This window comes from Molothrus aeneus, chromosome 4 (genome assembly GCF_037042795.1).
Source record: "Molothrus aeneus isolate 106 chromosome 4, BPBGC_Maene_1.0, whole genome shotgun sequence".
NCBI lineage: Eukaryota > Metazoa > Chordata > Aves > Passeriformes > Icteridae > Molothrus > Molothrus aeneus.
The window spans coordinates 4596087-4621352 of NC_089649.1; the positions used below are offsets into that span (position 1 = coordinate 4596087).

General features: G+C 47.5%; 1 protein-coding gene across 2 annotated transcripts in view; it reads left to right on the plus strand.

The window, feature by feature from the left end:
- MAML3 (mastermind like transcriptional coactivator 3) overlaps positions 1-24847 on the plus strand; it is a 230021-nt gene extending 205174 nt beyond the window's left edge. The window contains exons 3-5 of one of the 2 annotated variants that reach the window (XM_066549455.1): positions 15426-15662; positions 17790-17877; positions 20890-24847. In XM_066549455.1, the coding sequence (XP_066405552.1) occupies positions 15426-15662; positions 17790-17877; positions 20890-21881 (1317 nt within the window). In that variant the 3' untranslated portion in view covers positions 21882-24847. The remainder of the gene's footprint in view (positions 1-15425; positions 15663-17789; positions 17878-20889) is intronic. The other variant, XM_066549456.1, reaches the window with a different exon arrangement.
- The last annotated feature ends 419 nt before the right edge of the window (positions 24848-25266 follow it).

Consider the following 25266-nt stretch of genomic DNA (forward strand, 5'->3'; position numbering starts at 1 on the left):
TGAGGGATAATAACAGTAAAAACCTGGAAATGAGACAGACAACATTGGTTTGTTTCACATACAATCACCGTACTGCCGAATCGCTGCCACACAGTTTAGATCATAAGGAAATATTTTGAGGGAATCAAGCAGAGCTAATTAGTCCTTCAGGCTGTGCACCTTGATTTTGCCATTATAAATCTCCAGTCATTTTCTACTGCAAACAGCTGTGTCCGTGCCCAGCACCTACTGAAGATGCAGCAGCTTTCCCCCTCTGCATTTGCATTTGGCTTTTGGTCTGTGTGAGTGCAGAGCTGTTTGGTTTTCCAAGGGAAGGGTGCTTCCAGGTGACAGCTATGGCTGTCACTGCACTTACAGTCACCGTGGAGAGCTACAGGACAGAGGTTCACAGTGTGCTGTGAGGACAAACAGCAGGAATACAGAGCCACTCCACGAGCTTCCTGTACCACTTCCCCCAGCAGCTTTTGAAGGCTTGTGGCTCTGCCTTGACTTGCATCTTTGCTGATTTTAGTGGCTATCCAAAGCAGCTGGAGTTTGCTCAGGATTGTTTGGGAGAGGAATGTTAGGGAGAGGAAGAATGAGGTTTACTTATGCTTGAGGTTTTTTTCCTGATCATTGTCACCATGCCTTTTTCTGGCAATGGTGTGTTTATATCTCTTAAAAGAGAAATGTCTCATTGTAAGCAGTGAAAACACGCACTACTACCTCAGCTCAGAGTAACAGAATCATTTGGAAGGAAGCCAGCAAAGAAAACATGCCACTTACAGTTAAATAAAAATAATACTTCTGGTTGATGAGTATAGGGCAACAATGCACATTGCTGATGTGTTGTGCTTGTTAAAGAGATGATGGTTTTGCAGTGACAAGCTGAACGCTGAAGTCTGATGGCTCTGTTACAATTTGGAGATGTCTGGCAAAGTTAGACATGTGCCATCATGCTAAAATCCCCATCCTTTCCGTGCAGCTGGACTGCCTTACGAGGGTGCTCAGGTATTCTGGCTGCAGCACAAGGAAGTGCAAGCTCTGAGTGCCAGAGATGTCCATGACATGTGAAAGCAGCACAGCACTGGAGAGTCCCAACACTTCTGCCAGTGGTGTGGCCCTCCTGCCTCACTGCTGCATTGCTCACAGAGGAAATGCCCCAGCTCACTCCCTGAGCCTTGGCATCTCCTAGGATGTCTTGGAGAAGAGGCCTGGCAACTTTGGAAAGAGCTGGAGTCAGCCCACTGAGTCAGCACAGTAACTCAGTGGATATAAACTTGGCATTTTTCTAAAAGCAAAACCCCCACTGCATTTCATTCACAGCCAAATGGGCGAAGACTTTCTGTCTTTGTGCCTGTCTGTGGTAGCAAATCCGTAGCAGCATCTTCAGCTGCTTATTTCCCAGAGCTTGCTGGTAGATTTTGGTGAAGCCCAGAAAGATGCCAGCACCAGGATGGATGGTGATTGTGATGGACATCACAGTTGCCAGTCTGTGTGCCAGAGATATCTCAGTCTTACACGTGTTTTCATACATAATAGCTAGAAAATCAGGTGTGGGAGGATGAAATCCAGTGAAAATTCAACAAAATGTTTGCACCCAAAGGATACAGTTCAACATTTTCAGGAGCTACTGTGGAGATGCCTGAGTGCTTTGATTTTTGGACACTAAGAAGCAGATGAGAGTCTTCAGAAACTCACAAAAATTGTGACACTCCTAGTAGTGATGACTGCATCTTTTATTTGAAACATTATGAATTCAGCTTACCAGCTAGAATATAGCACAGGAATCTCACCTCACATGGTGTTAGGGGGAATATTTGGTTAACAACTTTGCTAATGGAGCAACAGTACTGCTAAAAAGTGACCCAGACCTGTTAATCCTGTCTGAAGTGAGAATCGTGATTCATTTAGGTGTTTCCTACCAGGTGCCCAGTCTATTGCAGTGTTGTAGGTAGTGTTGGAGGAAAAAAAAAACCTCAGATGCTAATGAGAGAGTTACAGCTAAAACCTAAGGGGAGGTGGAGCTAAACAAAAGAAGGATTCATTAGAGAGCAAAAGAAGCACTGGAGACTTTGAACCTAGGGGTCTCCCACACATCTACTAGGTGCACTGCCAATATGCTATACATGTGTGTTACATCAACACATAAGGTAGTGGTATGTCTACAAAAGGCTGAATGCATCTCTTTGATATTTTGTAGTGAATTATATTTAAGCAGGTGGGAAGCTGCAAACTTCCCAGTCCCTCCACATATCAGAAATAAGGTATTAAGAAGTCCAAAGCTATCTTCTGTAGTTTTTGTAGACTCACAGCTGACAGCCACACCATGTGTTGGTAAATTGGAGCCCTGCCCTGTGATTGGGAAGTACAGCCCATGGTTTCACAAAGCCGCTTGGGCTTTGCTTTGTGAAAGGTTTGAGGCATCAGCTACTTCATCCTTTGTCTGTTTTGAATACAGACAAAGGACGAAGTAGCTGGAAGGAAGGAGGCAAGCCATATCACTGGGGATTTCAGAGCCTCCCTTTTTCCATGGCTCACCAGGTGAGCAGCGGTGGGATGCTCAGAGAGGGACCTGTGTTTGGGACAGGGCACAAACAGAGCTCCCAGCCAGCCCCTGTTTCCACAAATACCAAGTGATTCAGCCTGAGGAGCTGGGGGTGTGCATAGCACTGATTACCAAGAAAACTCTGCAGTCAGACTCAAAACAATTGGGCCTCCAAATCAGGATTTAGTCACAGGGAAAGGTGGCTGCTGTGCCAGTAACCCAGGGTGTAGCAGAAGGAAGCCCAAGCAGAGCTACTTACACCAGAAAGTTGTACTACAGGACTCTGCCCAACAACCTGCTTTGTGCCTCACTGCAGAAAATAAAGCAGAAAATAAAGCAGTGTCCAGGACAGACCTCTCATGATCAGGATTGGGAGTTCCTGGCTTTACTGTAGCTTTTCTTATTCCTTCTGAGGAGAGCACAGCTGGGAGATGTGGATAAGATGTGGCTTTTGCTAGTGACTTCCACAACAGCCAGGCTGGACCTTAGGGTGGGGCCAAGAAGGTCTCAAGGGAAACAAGAAAGGGGATGGGGCTCTTGCAGCTGCAGAAAGATCAGGGTCAGAATGCAAGTGCATTACAGACACTTATTCATCCATAGAGAAGCAATCAAAGTACTCCATTAGCACCACTTTCTTCAGAATTAGGTTTATTTAGCTTGAGGTATATCTGTTTTTCTGTACATGAGTTTTTCTTGTGCTGTTCCATTTTTTGCTATGGCACATTGGTCCCTCATTGAGCATTTGAATAGAAAAGGTATTGAAGCTGCTTTGGAAGATCTTTAATTGTAGGTTGTTCCCTTTTTCACTATACATTATGGAAAAAAGTAGTAAGGAAATGTGAATGCCCAGCTAGAGGAGGTCACTAACAACCTAGGCACCTGCCAATGTCATTAGCTCCTTTGGATTTTGCACTGTAGGGACCTAAAGGAAATGTTCCCTAAAAATAGCCATCTAACTTACAAAAATGAGTCAGCCAAACCTTCCTTCAGCTGAGCTGCAGCTGCCTGAGCATTCTGAGCAGTGGTAATAGCTGCATTATGGATGCTTTTTCCTTTTCCTGGGAGACTCAACTTTACAAGGGATAAAGAATGATGGATGGGAGATCTGCTCTGTTTTCAGTTAAATAATTTCTAATATCACCTAAGAGGGAGCAGAGAGATTCTGTCATTCCATCAGCATTTTAGATTTTCGCAGAGCCCGGCCTTGGTTTGGTGACTGGGATTTGAGTCACCAGTGCTCTGCCACTTCCTGGGGTTTTTTTTTCACATACACAAACAGCTTTGCATTGGGACTCTGAGACATGGTCAAATTCACAGTGATGGCAGGTTGTATTAATGAAGGGCATCATTCTTTGCAAACAGTGGTGGTTTTAATTAATAACTCCAGCAGGACTTTTCTGAGATTTGCATTTTTCTATTCCACATCCTTTTTAAGTTACTGAGATAATGAAATTACAAGGATGAAAAGTGGGGGCAGGGGGAACGCAACTCAAAGTCTGGAAAATAATTGCTGCATTTTTTTCTAAAGAAAGACTGTAGTCTTCATTCCTGTTAGTGATAGCTCAAACAAGGCACCAGAGTTGACTGGCAACTGCACCAATTAGCAATGCTGCTGTTGGTTTGTGAATTGCATGTGAAATGTAGAATTTGTCCAGAAGTGCTAATGCAAATTGCTCAACAAAAATGTGCCTTCTGTGTCAAGTCTTTTCACTTGTTCTGACACACTGATGTCTCCCCAGATTTCTCTGATCGGCAGATCCCTCTCTCAGCTGACAGCTACCAGAGCTCATAAAGTAATGAAAATATTTCTTATTGCCATTAGCTGTGTCTTTTCAAGGAGGACTCCAAGCCAGCACCAGCTACTTGCTATACAACACAATTCTGACTTGTATTTATAGCCTATTGGACTTCACATTTTCAGACTTAAATGCTAAAAGCCCAGTAAATGCCCAAGATTTTACCTGCACAGAAGTTCAAAGACCTGGTTATCTGCCACAACAGTAATTTGGTCACTTTGCATGTGTTCAGCATCCCCTGTTATTGTACATGGTGATAACCCTTGTACAGCACTGGAGGGGGCTGAGTTGCAATTGCCATGGGAACTGTAACTTAACATTTCCTGGCTTTTTCAGCACATGATAGCTCATCCTTATATTGTGTTCTTTAAGAGAAGAAGTAGTGAAACAAGGGCACAGTGAAATAATGGTATTTTCACACCTACAGAATATAAAATAGTGTATTTGGCTGTATGCAGATTGAAGTTGGATTTGTTACACTATTTAGTGCACCTCTGAGCTGTAGTCCCAGTTTAGGAGTCTCATTGTTCTGGGCTCTCTGCAGATGCAGGATGTAAATATGTTTCCTTCCCCACAAATACTTCTAACCCAAGAGCAAGATAAGAGATAATGCAGGGAGACAAACACACCAGGGAATACAAGGAAACAGAAGACTTCTGGACATCATGGAGACAGAACCTTCTACAAATATAACTATACTGGGGCACAGTTCAGGGTCAGATTTGGGTGGTTTGGGTGGTTTCATTTCTCCTCCCGAGAATGACATCCAGCAGGGAGGAAAGCATGAAGGCGCTTATAGCTAAAATGTAACTTGTGGAAAAGAGTGGGTTGTGATGGGGTGACAGAAAGTCTCAGCAGTGAAAGAGAGATGATGTGTGAGGTGGCATATGCTGCAGCTGAATTTGAGAGCAAGGGAGGGTGTGGAAATCCAGAGTGAAGGGAATCCAGGAGAGGGCCACAAGGAGAGAGATAGCACAAGCAGGATGACAGGCCAAAACCATGAGCAGGACAGCAGAACTTGGGCAGTCTACAAGCAGGGGGGGATTGCAAGTGTCAGGGTGGTGAGGCAGCAGGAGCCTGGCTGTGGCACTGCACAGAGCATGGGGGCACAGGTAACAGCCAGGCCACGGACTGAGTGACAGCCAGGCCGTGGGGACTGAAGGACAGGAAGGACAGCAGGCCTAGGGAGTAAATGAGAGCCTACTTTGAGCTTGAGCTGACAGAGATCCACAAGATAATCCCAGAGGCAGGGCATGAATTTAGTTGGAACGGACGGGAAGCGGCCAGGGACAGAGAGGCAGGACAGCGAGTCACTGGGGCAGAGAAGGTTCCTGAGTGTGCACAGGGAGAACTCACTCTGAGACACAAGGGAGAAGGAAAGGAGACAAGGAAGGAGGACACAGAGGCAAAGAACAGCAGCAGGGGGGAGGGTGAGCAGTGACAAACTAGTCTGAGTAACCCTGAGCAAGCAAAGGAAGGTGCTGAAGTCAAGTAGGAGCACTGGGAAAGGAGGACCAGGTTTCCAGAAGGAGCTGACAGGCTATGACAGAGAGCCTGGTGTAGTGCAGAGCTGCAGCCAGACAAAGAAAATTAGAAACTCTCTGATTCTGCTTCTGTGACAGGAGAGATGTGAAAGCCCGTTTGAGAAAGAATCTGTTGGAGATGGAGCCTAAATTCAGTCTAAATCATATAAATCAGCAGCAGCAGACTCAATAACCTTAGAGCTGATAGTGAGAAGAAATAGAGAGCTGGAGAGTCACTAGGAGTCAAAGGTTGTTTGGATTTTGTTTTACACATGAAGATAAAGCCTGTTTGTGCTGCAATGGGAAAGAGCAAGAGGAGAGAGAGATATACAAAAGGAGAAGGCAGATGGGGGCAAGAGAAATGAGAAGAGAGGGCCCAGTGATGTTGTAGAACAAGAATAAGGGCTGGGGACCACTGATGAGGCCACCTCTTCTGTGGGCAGGAGCAGGGAGCTGGGCAGGACGGGAAGTGGGGGCAGAGGGAGATCATGGCTTGCTCTAAGTCTCTTATGGGAGAGATCAGCACAATCCTGTGCCAAGTCCAGTGAAGGCAGGGCTTCAGAAGTGAGTCCAACGCTGGGGTTGTGCTGGGATAAAGTCAGTTCTTTTAAAACTTGAACTGAGTTAGGCCTTGCAAAGGAAATGAATTCAGTGGTGAGGTTTTCCTTACTTGTATAAATAGAGGGAGCCATACATTATTTGGCATATTGAGGTTAAAGACCTTAAAGACAAGCTAGGCATAGCCCAAATCAGAATGCTTAATTCAGTTTTCAGTAAGGCTAAGATGACTGTGTCAAAGTAAAGGCCAGGTGGCTAAAGGAAACACAAAAACAACATCCAAGAGGGCAGAAAAATCAAAAGAGTTACAAGTGCTGGAACCAGGTGGTCTGGGTTGCTTGGATTCAAGGGTGCTAAAAGAAGTAGCTAATGAAACCCTACACCTGGTTGTGCCATCCCAACCAGCCTGCTTTATCAGCAGTTAGTTATGTGAAACCACAGCAAAGATCCTGTGGTGCTTTGCCAGGCACCTGGACCACTTCCCTTGGGCCTGCCAGCTACCTTATGGAAATATTTGGCTCTTGATTTGAGATGGGAGTCCCACCTCCAGAGGGGCTGCACACACAAGCACATGGCAAACAAGGCAAGGGAGTTATTCCAGCTCTTTGAAGTCACTGTCAGGCCGAGGAAGATCATGGAATTTATGCATGAATAGATACAGATGAACATTCTTCATGAGCACCAAAGCCTTTAGCCTTTATCATAATCTGCTGAAGGCCACCAGGGCTCTGAGTCACTGTGTACCCGTTTGCCATTTTTTTTGTGGATTCTTTTTTCTTTTTTTTTTCTTTTTTTTTTTTTTTTTTTTTTGCCTTGGCAGAAGCAACACCATGGGGGTGAGTAGTGCAGCTTCTTCCCAATTTCTGAGGTAAGGTGCCTTCTGCATAGGGGAAGGAGAGCATATGGCCCACAGTGTGTTTATTTCTCAGCCAGGATTCTTTCAGGCTTGGCAAATTACACGCTGCTTGCTGAGGAGCAACACAAGTGCCAAGTTGGAATTTCTAAAAATGCAAGATTTAATTCATCACAGCACAGAGAAAATGATCTGAAAACCACCTTTAAGTGTGAAAAAATACCTTTTGTTTATGCTCAAACAAAACAACCAAGAGGAAGTTTAAAAAAATTTCAGCTAGAGTAAAAAAAACAACTCTCTGCAGTCATCCACAGGAGACTTGAGGCAGCTTGTGCCAGGCATGAGCCAGAGCCAGGCACTTCAAAATACCTCAGCACCCAGGGAGCTCCACGGGGTCCAAGGTGATAATGTGGTACAGGCTCGGGCCATTAGAAGGAAAGGGGCTGCCTGATAATGTAGAATGTTAACTTCTAGAGAGCTCCATTAGAGCATCTTTTTCTTACACTTTTGCTTTTTCCAAACCCCATATTTTTCCCTGTGTGTGCTTAGAAGCTTTTCTTTCTCTTACATCATTTATTTTTATTGTGCCATTTTGCCTCTCTTCCCCCTTTTCATTGGCCCTGTGTGAGTGTTTGTTTAAACCATTTGCCTGCTTTCATCTTCCATTTTTCTTCTCTCCCTCTTTCCAGGAGCTCTCTAGCTGTGATTATCCTTACAATTCACATTAGCTTTCCTCCCTCCTGCTCCACGATGGGCTCGAAGGAGGCATTGATTAAAGCTAAAACCTGCACCAGGAAAATTTCTGTCAGGCACCAGCTTCAGGGTCCAGTGGCTTCCATGAGCTCAGCTCTCACTTTTCGTTTTTCTCCAGGATCAGTTTCCAAAGTCCCAGGAAATCTCCTAAGACACTGAAATGGCAAGTCACAGCTCCTCTGGAGGGGTTGGTTTGTATCCTTGGAAGCCCTCAGCTCTGGGAGAAGGCAGCAGGGATGTGGCATGGAAAAGCTTTGGCATGGGCCAGGTTTTCAACTCCCTTCCCCTGCCTTTTTCTCCCTGAAGGTTCCCTCTTGCTTTCCGAGTGCTAGCCCACACTGTGGAATGCCATGGTGGCACAGCTTCTCACAGCACCCTTTGAGTGGAGTAATTACAGCCTTCACAATAGGCCTAAAATATAAGGTTGGGCACTTGAGTGTTTCTTCAAATCCTCGCCCTCTTCCCTGCCACCAGCCTTGCCTGAAGGCCAGTGCTTCTTTCTTTTTTCTTTTCCTTTTTTTTAAAGATATGGATGTAAGGAGGGTATTTTGGTTTGAATTTGGGCTGAACCACTTTTTTTTTTTTCCCTCTTAAAAAGAATAATATCAATTAAAATTGCAATTGCAAGGAAAATAAATGAATACTTGTCAGTGCACAAACCCACCCATTATATCCTTACACTCCATACCATGGTCTTATGGTGTGCTGGTGAAACTGGGGTAAAACAAAACTGAAAGTAGGACCGATTTCCCCTGCAAAGGTTTCTTTCTTGAGAGAAGGGAGAGATCACCAGAGCTATTGTTTGTAAAAGAGAAAATGAAGCTGGTTTTATTAAGCTGGTTGAAGTTTAGTGGCATTCTGTTGAAATGCTACATTCCTGAATCTGTCATTCCTGAAGCCCATCGGTTGTGCTCAGGGTTTGTGGAGTGAAACCCCTGGGCTGGAGCAGATGTGGGTGCGTGGGGAGGTGCCAGCAAAGCCCCTTCTCCTCACAGGCTTTGAGAAGAACTTCTGCTGGCCTTTAGCTCTTAAACAGTGTTACAAAAAAACAGTTGCCCCTTTTAGAGCCCTTTGTTACCTACTTCATCACCAGAAATGAAGACACTGGAAAATTCCTAGAAGAAAAAAAAAAAAAAACTACACCAAAGTGTGACAGATCCTGTGTGTTCTGTGGGCAGAATAAACTGTATGGAAAACACAGGGAGGAGAGATGCAGGTGAAGAGAGGTGAAAGGAAAACAAATGAGCTGCATGCAGAGATCTGGTGTCAGACATCAGAGGGATCTTGTTTGCTCAGATACTGTACGAGAGACCATGGCAACCGGGGGCCTGGGGAGGAGGAGAGGTTCGCAGCCCCTCCCTGAGGCTGGATGGCAGAGGAAATAGGTGAAGCAATCTGCTCTGCTGAGCCTGCTGCTGGAGCTGGAGCTGGGAACCAGCGGATTCCATCCCTTCCTCCTGTACACTGTTGTTTCTGAGGCAAAAAAACACCCCCAGAAGTCTGAAATGAATGGATTTGTAATTTCCTTAGTCTGTCAGATGGTACCATTCTGAGAAAGGTGGCTTTGCTGTGGGCAGTCTGATTTAGAGAGAGGATTAAGATCCCTGCGAGACACAATAAGTCACAACATTACAAAGAATTCAATAGGAATATTTCTGAGGGAGTACAGGAATGTGCTTTCAGGCTGCTCTGAAAACACTGGGTAGCGATGATGTTTTACTGTGACCTAGTGTATGGAAATGGAGTCATATTTTTGATCCCAGCAATAGGCTGGAGATCCCCCTCCTAAACAGAGAGCCCCATACACACACAGGGACATGCAGGCAGTGCCTGTGTGCCCAGCAGCAGCCCAGGGCTGTGCAGAGCTGAGGGCAGGCAGGGCTGTTCAGCAGCACTGCACACCCCCTTGTGCATCACTCCCACCCCATTGCACGGCTGCTGTGGTGATCCAGGAGGGCATGCATCCTTCAAATGGTGGAGATCTGCCATTTCTGATGGGTAATAGAATCAGAGGGTAAAAATGTGATTCTTCTTTCTGATTTGAATCTGTCTTCAGCTTCCAGTCCTTGTATCTGGTTTTGCCTTCTTCGCTGGATAAAAAGAGCTCTTTAAGGAATTTCTTCCCTCATGAAGGTATTTTTATCCACCATGGTCAAAAGCATCTCTCCGTTCTTTTTGTGGTAAGCTAAATGGATTGAGCTCTTTAAGTCACTCGCTGGCAGGCATTTTCTGCCACAAATCGGTTTTTTTTGTCTACTTTTTCTGCTCTGACTCTAAAATGTAGATGTCTGATTGCATACATTTTTCGAGTGTCATTCTTCTGATGCAGTGTGCAGGATAAGCTACCTCCTGGCTTCTATTTGCCTTTTATATTCAATATCCATTTTCTCACATGACACAGAAAGCACAGAAAATGATGTTTGTTTGTCTGTTTTACACATTCCCAACCCTGCTTCCCAGTCTATGTTTCTTGCAGCTTGTTGGGCAGTGCTTTGCTCCGAGACGTGGAATGCCCATCCTCTGTTGATTCCTGCCAGTAGTTGCCTGGAACAGCCCCCATTTCCCTGAGGTGCCTCTTTGGCCCCCTGGCCTAGAGCAGGAGCAGAGCTGGCTCCTCCAAATGCATCAGCCTGTGTGCACAGAGGGATGGATAATGGGCAGGCTTGGGTGTCCCCACCTGGCTCTTGGGGCTTCAGCTGGTGGTCGTTCTGCTTGTTCTGAAAGGAAATTGTGTGATTGCTTTTAGCTGCAGTTGGGGGATTGAATGACATGTGCAGGGAATAAATCACTGCATGATAAGGAAGAGGCACGTAAGATTTGAGACAAAGAGGAAAATCTCATTTCCACTCCCCTTTGTTATCATGTTACTGTGCATAACTGTACATATCACACATGTTACTCTGAGCTCCTGCAGAGTATTCCATCACTCCAGCAGAGCCCTGGAAATACACTGGGAGGACACAGGATTTATCTTCCTGTTGCTTAACTAAGGATTGGATTATCCACAGGGGGCAGCTCCTGTGGAGGCATTAAGTAAGCAGTCAGATCCCTGCACAGGTTCATCTCACCCAGTGCCCTGCAGCTGTCCAAACCTACAAACCTACATGTCCAGGTGTGTTGTGCTGACCATTTGGTCACATTTCAGCTCTGTGAACAGGCAGCTCTTTGGCTCCTTCAATACCTGCTTCTGTTCCCAGGGGCCGAACTCTTAATTCTGTCCCGGGCTGCCTTAAAAGGGGACAGCTGAGGCTGCAGGGGCAGGAGGGCTCCCAGGAGGCTGATGTAGGGCCAGCCTGTGTTTGAGCTTGCTCTGTGTCACAGCTGAGGGGCCTTGGCACCATTCTCCCTTTATGTTAGCAGCTCTTGGCTTCACCTGTGCCTGGGTGAGGACCCTGCAGTGGCGCTGCAGCACCGCTGTTCCCGACTGGAATGCCTGTGGCTCTGCTGGAGCCACTGTGAGCAGGAGAGAGCTGTTTGCAGCCTGAGAGCAGCACACAGTGGCTTGGAGTGGTGTTAAAAAGAGCCAGAGTGAAAAGTGAGAAACCACATTGTACCATTTTCCCAGATATCACAACCTGAGAATACAATCTGTGTTTCCCCTTCCAGGGCATCTTGTCACTCTCCTCAGGCATGACCTGCCCACAGAGCAGCCCTGGGCACATATGAGCACTGGGGGAAGGAGCTGGGCAGTGCCCTTGCTGCTGCAGATCCCTGCAGTTACAGGGTGAGCCAAGCTGTGTGCATGGGTCTCTGGGGAGACCAGAGGGCTGAGATGCAGCCACAGGCTGGGAGCTGATGGGCGTGTCTGGAGAGTGAAGCAAGAGGCAGCAGTGCCAGTTGGTGGAGAGAGGAAAATGCAGAGGAAGGAAAAGGCAGAGGGTGTAGGAAGGAGAAAGGGATACCAAGGAATGAGGAGGAGGAGGCTCAGGGTGCAGTAGGAGGATGAGGGAACAGTCAGGCAGAGCAGGAGCAAAGAGGGTTGTCAGTGAAGCTTGCATTAGTTTGGTTTTTAAGCTCTGTAAATGTGAATGTGCTGCACTTAAGCCTGAGTTGTTTGGCTTGGTGTTCACCCCTGTGATGAGACTGCACCTGGGTCTGGAGCTGCCATGGCTTGGAGGAGGCAGCCCTGTAGAGTCCAGAGTTGTTCCTCCATGCCCAGTGCCCTGCCACACTGCCAGGTGTCATCTCCACACAGAGCACAACAGCAGCAGTGCCAGCTGCAGGGCCAAAGCTCCCAGGTGCCAGGGAGCATTTTCCTACAGACACTTCTTGCCTGGGCTGTGCTCTTATTTTCAGGACACACAGCCCAGAGCTGCTCCCAGTGATCTCAGAAGGGCCTTTCATCATCAGTTGGGAAGAGTTTTGCCAAGACAAAAAAGGAAAGGAGAAGTAATGTTCTAGGCAGGAGGGTGGTCTCGATGAAGACGGCCTGGCTTTGAGAGCAACAGGAAGTTTTCGTGATGTACCTCGAAATGACTAAACACACAACACTGGAAGTGACACCTGTGTGCTAATCTTCTATTTCCTTCAGCTGCTGCACAGTTCACGGGGTTAATGTCAGCTGGTGGGGTTCCTTTCAAAACTTTCTTCCTTTTAACCTCCAGAATTAATTTATAAGACAATTCATCAGAGAATGGAGTGCTTTCTGTGTGGGCTGAGCTGTCCCTCAGCTATACCTGTGTGTGCAGTAGGAGCCAGGACAGGAGTTCTGTAGGAAGATTTTTTTTTTTTTAAGGCAATTCAGTGAGGACTTGGGCTGCAGCCCCAAAGGCAGCTGTGCACTGAAGCTCGCAGAGGAAGCTCCAAGGGATGTCACAGCATGCCCCTCGGCTCCTGGGCTTTTCCCCCTCCTTTTTCTTCACCTTGTAGCAAAGGCTCCATTATTTGGCCTTGCTTTTGTCTATAAATGGAAGCAGTTGGCCATTATCCCAGTGTAACACAGGATAGTCCTGTGCATCAGTTATGCAACTGGTAGCTTGATGACTTCATCAGAAGCCGGGGGAGGGACAGGGGTAGTAGGAAAAGGCTTTTGCCATCAGCTCTGCTGGAGACAGCCAATACATGTGTGTGTGTCCCCCCCAAAGCAAAGAAAGCAGGAGCTCAGTGACAGGGGTGGTGGGTGAAGGGTTTGGGAGCAGCTGAGGGATCCTTAGTGATTCCTTGACCCCAGCTTGGGGGAGACCCAGCCACTGCTGCAGCCCTGGCCCCTAGGGTGCTGCAGGGACCGTGCTTGACCAGGTTGTAAAGTGCAAAGTGCAGTGGGAGATGGGACTGGGGGAGAAGTGGAAAGAGGAACAGGGAGAGAACTTTCAAGCCAATACAGATGTTAAAAGGGGAAAGAACCTAAACGTTGGAGAGCTGCCTTTCAGCAGAGCCCTTCAGGGAGTATCTGTGAAAAGCAGAGATGTGGACAAACTGTATTTGTTATTTCCACGGGAGGGTCCTTGAAAACCCGACCTTCATGCAGAAAGGCTGACCCTCATTTCCCAAGCTACACTCCAGCACTGAACTGAACCCTTTCCCTGACTGGGTGGGCGTGGCTGCTGCAAGATCCCCTTTCTGTATGCCCAGATCACACAGTGATGATGGCAGAACTCAAACGCCCAGTGAGGCAGGTGAATCCCAACCTCACCCTGGCAGGCCTTGCACAAAGGATGCTAAAGCGATACGGGTCCTTTCCATCAAGTTGGTGGTTTTGAATAAGTACCTGCCGTCTCTATTCATCAGTTAAAGAGGTTCTAGGGGCTCTTATCACCCGAGATAGGCACCGGGCACGCAGTTTTCAAACTCAGCACCGAGAGCGGCGTGGTGCCGAGCCGTGTCCCCAGGGAGCGCTGGCGTTGAGGCCGGTTTGCCCGGGCCGCCAGCCTGGGGCTGGGCGAGGGCGGCTCGGAGAGTCCCGGGAACGCTCCCGAGGGCCCGGGACAGCCTGGGGCTGCGCGGGGGCGGCACCGAGTCCCGGGAATGGCCCCGGAAAGCGGCGGGCGCCGCTCGGCTCCGCCCGGGCAGGGCCGCGGGTCAGCAGCGCCGCCTGCCGGCAGCGCCGGGACCGCTCCGTGAGCCGGGCCCTCGTCCCTCCCTTCCTTCCTTCCTTCCTTCCTTCCTTCCTTCCTTCCTTCCTTCCTTCCTTCCTTCCTTCCTTCCTTCCTTCCTTCCTTCCTTCCTTCCTTCCTTCCTTCCTTCCTTCCGCCACTTCCTTCCGCCACTTCCTTCCTTCCGCCACTTCCTTCCTTCCGCCACTTCCTTCCTTCCGCCACTTCCTTCCGCCACTTCCGCCACTTCCGCCACTTCCGCCACTTCCTTCCGCCACTTCCGCCACTTCCTTCCGCCACTTCCTTCCGCCACTTCCTTCCTTCCTTCCGCCACTTCCTTCCGCCACTTCCTTCCGCCACTTCCTTCCTTCCGCCACTTCCTTCCGCCACTTCCTTCCGCCACTTCCTTCCGCCACTTCCTTCCTTCCGCCACTTCCTTCCGCCACTTCCTTCCTTCCGCCACTTCCTTCCGCCACTTCCTTCCTTCCGCCACTTCCTTCCTTCCGCCACTTCCTTCCTTCCGCCACTTCCTTCCGCCGGGACACCTGCGGGATTTCCCTCCCAACCTTTCCTCGGTGCTTTTCCCAGCACTAAAAGGCACCAAACTGGATTTAGAACACGAAGAGAGAGTGGGGTGTGTGCAGGGAAGGCGCTTGCCCTGATTCCTTCCAGCCATACACACTGGTGCAGTGCTTTAGGATGGAAATCTTGAATAAAGACATAATGGAGTTAAATCCTGAGGTTCTGGAGAAGAATTAGTGCTGCCAGCTCCCAGTATTTGTTGCATGCACCTAACACCTTGGGTCCTCAATCCAGGGGGCTATGGTAAATTGCTATGTTAAATGAAGAGAGGGAAACAGAAAGAAAGAGAACATAGACTTGTCTCCTTGAGAAGGGAGAAAAAGTTTAGAAAAACATTACTCTGAAGCAGGAAAAAACCTTAGCTCACAACTTCATTATTTCACTAGTAATTAATTATAAAGTGCTCCTGCTTTACTTGAGGGGCTTTGAATTCCAGGAGAAAAGGGGAACCTATTCCCTCTGGTGAGCAGTCCAAGGCTCGGTCTTTCTCCAAGCTCCAGGCTTCACACACAGCCTCTGTGCCCCCTCAGCCTGGTGAGCTGCATTCCCTGCCTGTGGAGCAGGCAGTAACAAGGCATTCCGTCTCTGTGCACAGGAGCACCAGGTGGGACACACTGTGCCCCCTCAGCCTAGTGAGCTGCATTCCCTGCCTGTGGAGCAGGCAGTAACAAGGCATTCCCGTCTCTGTGCACAGGAGCACCAGGTGGGACACACTGTGCCTCTGTGCCCCCTCAGCCTGGTGAGCTGCATTCCCTGCCTGTGGAGCAGGCAGTAACAAGGCATTCCCGTCTCTCTGCACAGGAGCACCAGGTGGGCCTGTCACGGCCCGCAGGGCCCATGCCGCCGTCTGTCCCGGCGGGCTCCAGCGGCATGGCCACAGGCACCAGCTCCGGGGGACACTTCCTGGGCAGCCAGCCCCAGGCAGCCATCATGAAGCAGATGCTGATGGAGCAGAGAGCGCAGCTCCACGTGATGGAGCAGCAGAAACAGCAGTTTCTCCGGGAGCAGAGGCAGCAGCAGCAGATCCTAGCGGAGCAGGTACAGTATCCATCTGTCTCCAGTGCATCTGGGATGGGCATGAGCACTGCAGGCAGTGCAGCACCGGCCCTTCCTTCTAGATTTGGAATTCTCTCTCTGTGGGTCCTGTCAGGGTATTTCAGCAATGGTCGTCAAAGAAGAGGCAGCAATCACTCCTACCATTAGCCTGGCAAATATTACCCGTGTTTCCAATGGTGCACTCAATAGTCACGTTGGATTTTAGGCACTGGAAAAGTTAGCTCTTAACCTGGCGTCTAATGGTGCATTTAGTCCAGCAGAAGCAGACTCAGCTGCAGGTACAGTCACAGGTCCTCTCCCCTAGCTCTAATTGTGGTTTTGCATTGGCAAAATCTGTGCCCAGCTGCACAGTGATCTGGGACAAAGAATGGACATGGGTTAAAAGAAGACTTAGCAAAGAAAAAGGTTACCATTTACCCAGACCAATTCCTTAATCCGGTTTATTGAGTGCCAGTAGGGGCAATTAGGTGAGACAAGGGAGAGACAGCAGCAAGGGGAGAACCAGAGACTGAAGTGGGAGAACAGTACAACCACCTCTGGCAGTGGCAATGTGGAAGAGCTGCACTGGAGCTATAACTTGGCTTCCTGAGCTCCTGGGCTTTGCAATATGGATGTTAAATTATGCAGTCTGAACAGTGGTGTGTGCTTAATTCAGGTGTAGTTTTAAAGCAGCCCAAGAGAAAGCCGGTGGAAAATCACACTGTTGAGTTCCTACAAGATCATACCCAAGTTTAAAGTTGAAGCTCCCTAATGTTACTTAGATAATGCTCTGGTAGGTCAGCAGTTCCTTTAAGCTCCTCTTCTCCTCTCTTGCTAAGGAAAAACAGCTTCAGTCCATCTGCTTAAATTTGTGTTAGAACACATGCATGCCATGTAACCACAGAAATCCCCCCCTTTCTCTTGCTGCCCCTGAGAAACAGAAAAATTTACTCTCAGTGAACAGGAAGGATGCTCCTAGAAATATTTAGGATAAAGAAGCCTGAGCTGATTCAAGCGTGAACAAGTGCATGAGAGTGAGGATGCAGTAATGCATCCCATGGATTGGGCCAATTCACATGCATAAAGCCAAGAGCCAGTAAGAGCCAAGAGCCACTTGGATGCTGAAGGCAAGCCTAAAAGAGTTAAAAGGCCACCAAGCTGAGGCTTCAGGTGTGTTCACACACCTTTCAGAGATGAAAAACAGTAAAGTCACATTCCTCAGGCTCCCAGCTTTGGGGTAGTTTGTGGCTAACAAGAGTCCCTCTTTCTTTTTGATAGTGTGTATGAATAGTTATGATAGTTATGAATGCAGGGATTAATACTTCCTTCTTTCCTATCTCTGCCATTCTCCTACCTTTGTTACACATCATTGGTTTTGGACACAATATTTGTACAGCTGCAGGTGTTGCTCCCAGACATGCCCTTTCAGCCCTTAGCTGAGTACACTGTAGCATCTGAAAGCTCTGTTTTTTAATCAGCCCTTGATTCTGTTTTAAAATATTCACAAGTATTCATAGAAAACAACCACAGAGGATCAACGTGGTCTGGATCAAGGGAGCATTTTGCAGTCACCACTCCCCAAATATCATTCACTGAAGCACAACAGGAAACGTGCCTTAGTAATCCATTTCTGTTTTGGCTCAGGAGTGCTCCAAGGCTGCAGTGCTTGGGTCAGGATGCAGTAATCCTCGCAGCTGAGTGTTATAAGTGCAGACCTGGAGCGAAGTCTTGCACCAGGAGCATAAGCCTCTGGACCTTGGCAGGACTGAGGGAAAGAAGGTGTGTTTGTGGCTACAGCTGCCCTTACACCTAGATGGGCAAAGTTAGTCCACATCCCTCCCTCTCCTTTCTGCCTGAAGACAGTTCAGCTCATGCTGTAGAGGTCAGGGTGAAATGGCTGTAAGCAAGGAGAGATGATGACGTTGGCCTCAGCGCATGTTCCTTTTTGAGCCACAGAGTCTGAGTGCCGAGCAGCCCAGGTGCTCTGAGGAGGACTCTCCAGATGACTCTGCCTGTCTCTCCAGAACACCTCACTAAATAAGCACTGCAGGTTCTGCAGTTTTGCCACCCGCCTGTCAATTAATTAATCATCTCTTTCTCTTCTGCTTTCTTTCTGTCCTTCATTTTCAGCAGATGCAGCAGCAGTCACATTTGCCTCGGCAGCATCTGCATCAACAGCGAAGCCCATATCCGGTGCAACAGGTCAACCAATTCCAAGGTAAAAATCCAATTGTTTTTCCTGTTTTGGAGTCAATGCCCTAAAGGTAGCAAATGTGTGAAAGCTTGTGCAGTTTGTGACTACTAGGTTTAAAGCAGTGTACCAAAAGAGGAATACAGGCTGTTGCACACACCACATATTTTACCAAAGACAAATGCCCAAGTTTGCATATTCAGTTAAGTTTGTATTTTCCTTTCTGCTCTCTTCAGTGAAAACTGCTTGCTTTTTCTTTTTTTTTTCCCTTTTTTTTCCTCCTTTTTTAAATGACATTTGTTTTGCCTCTTTAACATCCAGATGTCATCAATTCATTCATAGATTTATCTTGTTGACCTCTACTCTTATGAGTTTTTTTTTTCCTGCTAGCATTTCTGACTGTATCTTGGTTTTGCCCCTCCTTCATTCCCCACTTTATCTAATTCGATGAGCAGAGAATTTAAGAGAGGTCATCCTTATCTAGAGAAGGGACTGATAAATGTCAGGTGTGGGAAGCACAGTAAAATATGTGAAATGTAAATAGAGGTTTTTTTAATGATCTCAAAAAAAGCACAAATATTATTTTGATGTGCTCCCAGGTACTGAAGAATGTAAGTGCACTCATTTTGGCTTAGGAAAAGAAGTTAACTCTGAGCTTTTTAGGTGAAAAGCATCAGCTGAAGTCTTCACTAACCATGATTTCTATATAGACATGAAATGAACACACACTTGTGCTGCATATTCATGATAATACCATGTAGATGCAGCAGAAAACAAGGGAGGCAGTTCTGGACATTCCACAGTGCCATTCTGGTTCCCAGGACGTGATTAGGCAGCCACATCTTCTGCTGGCATATATCAGGGTGGCTTCCTCTAATCACCTCCTCATTTTTATCTTTGGCACCATAAGTTCTGTATGGAATTACTTTTCCCCCCAATAATTCATTTCCAAAATCAAGAGGTGTGTTTGCACAGCCATCCACTGAGATGCACGCATACAATCTCTCTGCATTCATGCTTCTTTGAAACACTGCCTCGGTATGTATTATTTAAAATAAAGAGAGAAGAGTTTAGGCTAATCTGACAGAGCAATGAATTCATTTTCATAAATGAACTAATTTAAATAGTTCACCTTTTTAGTCACATGAATGTAATCCAGTGCAGTAGGTTATTTGTAAATGAGACCAGAAGGTGGCCTAAAACCTTGAAATCTCTTGCATCTCTCTTTTAACTACTCCTTGTCTGATCTCCTGTCACTTATGCCACGTACAGTAGTTAACAAAAGTAGTATGTGAGCTACTTGCTGTTAGTGACTCTTTTGGAGCTTTTCAACTGCCATTCTTAATTAAAAAATAGCTAAAGATGCATTAAGATTTTAACATTATCTGTTTCTTAAGCACTTGCTCGAGTCATCATAAAAAGACTGTTTCTAATCATGAAAGGAGCTGATCTAAGTTAAGAAAAATCAAGGGAACCCCAGTGCCAATCATTAAGAAAGCAGTGTTATAGTAGAGGTGGCCTTTGAGTCATGGAAAAATGCATGTATTGTACTTGAATATCTGTATAGAGGCTTTGCCCTGGGAGGTCCTGGTTCTCCTTGATGGGCTGCAGCTGCCATGTCCTTCATTGGGCTGCAGCTGTGGCTAATGAAGATGACTGGGATAAAAGAGGGTCGGCTGGCCTGTCAGGCAGAGCCTTGATGGAGTCTTGAACTAAGAAAGTACAATGTGCAGAAGAAGGAGTCTGCTATGAGGGTCTGCAGCCATAAGAACACACCAAGGAGGTATGGGACTTTAGAGATCTGATAACAACAGCATGGGCCTCCAGAAATTGAACAACAACACAGTGTGATGGCATGAATAAAGTAAAAGCTGCCACTACACGTGGCCTGTTCCAGTGAGATCCAGATGGTCTCACTTCATGCTACAAAATGTTTCATTTCCAGCTGTGTGCTGGAGCTAAAAGCATCCCCCAGAAGCTTGTGGTGCTGCAGAAAACGGAGTTGTAGCCAACCTCTGCCTTATAAAATAGAATTACATGTGTAGAAATGGTGCTTCCTTTATCCAGCTGTTTCTCATGGAAACCAAGCCAACATCAATAACAGGGACCAGTGCTCTCCACTCCCCATGGGTGTTCAGGGATGTTGTCTGCCACTGAGGGACAACAAATAGGAGCCAGTTTATGAACGTTCAGATTCTGTTGTACGGTTCTGAACTCTTAAGCAATGATTTTATATTTACACCTGGCATTTAATAACATTTGAGCCTGGAACAGTTGTGTTCCTCATACACTCTGAGCTTCACCTGCCGAGTGTTGTATTTAGTCAGTGACTCAAATTTGCAGAATCTGACTATTTAGTTAGTGACTCTGACTGGTGTGTTAGGTGGTGACTCAAATCCACAATGAACCCATGGCATAATCTGAGCTCCAGGTAACTGTCTTTATTTAAAGGTAGTAAATATAGAAGCATATTGCCTTCCCAGAAATCAATAGCTCTCCCCTACCCCTGAAAGTAAGACACAAGCATGGTTATCTGTCACAGTGTGGAATTTAACAAGGCTAGGATTTTCTGGTTTCCCATCACTGGCCTAAGGTGAAGTAAAATGTGCTTATAGTATTGATTCACTAATACACTCTCCCTGCTTTAAATGTCCACAAAAACCCGATTTTTCTTCTTTCCATAGAATTAATCAGTAGCTATGCTATAGAAAATCCATTCATTAATGCCTCCTGAGCTATTAAAAGAATTGATTGGCCTTCTGAGACTGACATTTCCATTTTCAAGGCTTACTTTTGAAAGACAATGGAGATATTTAAAGGAAAGCTTCAAATGATAAACTGAAGTTCAGCTGCTTTGCTGCTAACAAAGAAGACCGGTGTAAGTTTTTCTGTTTGCTTACTAGAAGCTGAATTAGGTGAAGCTGAAGAAGATAAGTGCTGCTGAGGATGCTCCTACAGATTGTCTCTTATGCAAAAGTGTGTTAATTAAGCTTTGCAGGTTTGTGGGCTTTTTCTTACCTTCCTCCCTTTTTGGTGCAGGTTCACCCCAGGATATAGTGGCTGTGAGGAACCAGGTAGCACTGCAGAGCATGAGAACATCCCGAATGATGGCCCAGAACGCGAGCATGATGGCCGTGGGTCCCTCCCAGAGCTCGAGCACGCTGCTCAGCACTGCAGGCCAGCCAGATATGGGCATGACTCCTTACAGCAATGCCTCTTCCAGCCAGCCAGGAATGTACAGCATCAGCACGGGCATCAGCCAAATGTTGCAGCACCCAAACCAAAGCGGCATGAACCTGGCACAGAGCACGGGCCAGGGAACAAGGCAGCCTGCCTCCGGACAAGCAGTGGGAATGGTTGGCAATTTTGGTCAGAACATGCTGGTAAACTCTGCTCTTCCCCAGCATCAGCAGCAGATGAAAGGACCTGTGGGCCAGGTCTTGCCAAGGCCACAAGCGCCACGACTTCAAAACCTGATGGGGACTGTCCCTCAGGGAACACCAAACTGGCAGCAGCGAGGCCTGCCAGGCATGCCTGGAAGGACTAGTGGCGAAATGGGGCCCTTCAACAACGGCACCACCTACGCCGTGCCAGCTGGGCAGCCCCGGCTGTCCAAGCAGCACTTCCCACAGGGCCTCAGTCAGACAGCTGTGGACACGGCTGGCGCGGCGAGAGCCGTCAACCCAGCGCTGGGCAGGCAGCTGCTGCAGCCACTGCCTGGGCAACAGGCAGGCGGCCAGGCCAGGCCCGTGGTGATGCCAGCAATGGGCCAAGGGGTCCCTGCCATGGCGAGCTTCAGTCAGCCCCCAACGCAGCAAATGCCAGGTGGCACCTTTGCTCAGAGCAGCCAAGGCCAGGCCTATGAGAGGAATCCCACTCAGGACATTTCTTACAACTACAGTAATGGAGGAGCAGGGGGGTCGTTCTCCAGTTTAGCAGAGGGCACAGACCTTGTGGACTCCATTATTAAAAGCGGACCAGGGGATGAGTGGATTCAAGAACTGGATGAGTTGTTTGGAAACCCCCAGTGAATGGTATTGTATAGTCTGGAGCTTTGGTTATGTTTTGTTACGTTTGAACAAGCAAAGAGGAAGTCAGATGTTCTCCCCATCCCTGGATCGTTGGTTTTTGTGTTGGTTTGGTTTGGGGTTATTTTGGGGGTTTTTTTTGTTTTTAATTGTGCAAACCAAGCCGATCTGTAGCCAACTTTGGAAGATTCAGGGGACGATGAAAACATCAACATCCCAAAACCGTCACCAAGGAATCTTTGTTGCTGGGAAGATTCGTTCTCCCCCAATTACAACAAGGCTACATTGCACAGTGGTGAGGGATGGTCCTGGTATGTCCCACCTCTTATGAGTGTGCACATTGCAGCTTCCAGGGAAGCAGAGGGAAGAGCTGGGAGCCAAGCCCACAGATACTCAGGGGTGATGGCACAGCCCTGGTCAGAAATGGGCTTAACCCCGGGGCAAGCAGGTCGGGGGGAGCCATGGCCAGGCCGAGGGGGCTGGCTGTGGGCTGTCCTGAGGGAATGCACAGCACTCACATGGCAAACCTAAACCATCACAGGGAGGTCACAGTTTTCACTGCAGAGTGATAAACCCCACTACAAGTGCAGAAGAACATAAATTTGGCAGTGTTGTGAGGGCAGATTGATTATGTGACTGCTGCTGGAGACAGCCTAGTGGTGGGTTAACTTAATGAACTGCTTAGTCCCCTTGGGACTTGAAATAGTGCTTCCCAAGTCAGAACACTCGGCATGGCCCAGCTGTCTGGGCTGTGGAAGGGCTGAGAGGTACCAAGAGACATTAGCAGAGCTCCTCAGCTGGTCCCTCCCTCTCCTTCCTCCCCAGGGTGTTCTCAGTTCACTCCCTTCCCCTCCTGTTCCTTCAGTGTGAAGCAAGCTGAGCTGGCTGCACTTCTTTTTTTCAGGCAAGCCACAGAGGGCCAGGCAGGGCAGGATATAACAAGCGTGAGAAAACATCCAGTGAGGGTTTGGCACACAGGAAGACCTTCTCCTCCCCTCTTGAAAAGCCCAGGTTTGGCAGGTAGTATTACCCCAGGGTGTCTGGGCTCTCGATGTGATGCATTGAGTTTTAAACAGGTGTTTGGTCTAATCTCTCTGGTTTGCTGGAATAAAATTCACTGCAGTATTTCAAGAACAGGAGTCAGTGAGGGACTACTGTAAAGAACATTCATGAGTGGGTAAAATAATTGATATGGCAAACATGGGATCTGCCCCAATAAGGTTTTAGATAATAGGGGTGTATCACTATCTCCACTGTTTGGACCTGTGATGAAGTTGTGGTAGATCTCACACAACACTGAAGTCACCAGCCATTCTGAGTGTGTACAGCAGGGTTCCCAAATTGCACTTGGAGGCTGTTTTCTGGAACCTATTACCTCTTTAGTGTTTTCAGCTGAGGGCTGCTTATCAGGTTATATAGTTGTGCACATAAAAAATGTTAACATCACCCACAGTCCAGAGCTGTAGCACCCTCTGGCTTAGTGCTGGCCTCTGAGAGCCATAAGCTGTGCTCTGCAGCAGTGTACTAGTGCCAGTCCCAATTCCCCAGCTCCTGGTCACCTCCTTTTGTGCTGTTCTCCCTGGGCCCAGTGATGCCAAGTGCTGAGCCCCTGAATTCCAAGGAGGCTGAGGGCCTTGGCACTTGGCACTTTCATGTCCTGCCTTTCCCCATGGAGCACAGACAGGCATCACATTAAAGAGGGCGAGCAAGTGAGTCTGGGACCATCTCTGTGCCCCCTTGAGGCTCCCTTTTGAGCAATTTCCCTTGCTGGGCTTGCCTAGTGGGGGGAATTACCTGTTCTAAATGCTGCGATGCAGCAGCAAGCAGCATTTTTAATGTGTTAAAGGTGAGCCATCAATCCTACCTGCCCTGACTGCTACATTTTTTAAAATAGCTTTAATCTCATCTCTTTTAGCTGGCCCCTTTATAAAATACAGCACAAGGGCCAATTCCAGCTCCTGCTGAGGATGATGAGCATGATTAGCATGCCTGCTGCTTCAGTAGGAGCCAGGTTGGGCCCTAATTCAGTGAAAGGGAGCACCAGCCCAAGTTTTTGGTTGATCCTGTGGGTCAGCATCTCTTGGGCAGGCTGGAAGGGACAGGCAGGGCCCTGAGGGGAGCAGGGGGCTGTGGCTCTGTGTGTGTCGGTGCGAGCACGGGGCACACACGTGTGTGACAGAGCTGTGACAGGGTGGAGGGCAGCCACCCTGCTGCTGGGCAGGGGACAGTGCTGGGGACAGCACAGCACCCACACCTGGGCTGAGAGCCGCCAGGACTCGGCACAGAGCGGGCAAAGGGGAGCTGAGACACACACACCCACCACACAGCAGCCAGTGCAAGCTGGTGTGCACTGGGAGATACAGGCCTGGGTCATACATGGTGGTCAAGGTGAGCCTCTGTTGTCTTTGTGAAGCTTCCTCCAAATACTCCATACTGGGATCAAGTACTAGAGAACAGATTTTGTTAGATTTGGGTTGATTGGGGTTTTTGGTTTTTTTTTTTCTTTCTTACTATGGTGCTGATGTACATGTAATGTTTTAAAAAAAGTCACTTGTAAATATGTTTTTACAATTCTACAGATATCACTGGGTCTACTATCTGTAAAATATATACATATAAATATATATATATAAATATATATATATATATATACTGTTTGTTTAAAATAGAGTATTTTTATTTCATTCCTTGACTCATCCTTACTGCAGTGGTATTGCACTTCAGATGACATCCAATTACTAATTTGTACTGTATCCCTGACAGCAACTTGCTCCATTTTATTCAGATTTTTCTAGTTTTCTGGTTTTACTTTGTACATTAAGCATTGCTTATTTCCTTTTAAGACCTGTACAGAGTCTGAAAACGTAGAAAAATACCTGATGTTGCTTTTAAAGAAAAAGAAACAAAAGAAGAACAAACAAAACAAAAAAAACCAACCAAACAAATAAAAGATGGTTCTATGAGTCATATACCTGGTGTATATGGATCATGTCTTGCCCCACTCTTGCGCCTCAGTGAGCAATCTTCCATGGAGGGGAGGGGAGCTGCAGGCAGGTCTGAATCAGCAGAAATAGGGAGTGGGGAAGTGCTGGCAGGGCAGGAGACAAGATGGAGACAAGCTGGGGGAGGGAGAAGGGAAACGTGTAGCTGGACATAAAAGTTGGAGAAAACAGGAAAACTGGAGAAGGATCAAGACACAGGCTTAGGGTAATTCCCTATCACCCACCACTACAACAGCATGAGAATTGTGTTGTCAGAAGCCTTTAGGAACGTGCATCTGTTGGACGTGCATTGGCTGTCCATACATGGGGAGAGCAAGGGAGGGAAGGTGAGGAAGAGGAGAGAAGAGAAGAGAGAAGAGAAGGTAAAACATCAAAGCACTATAACA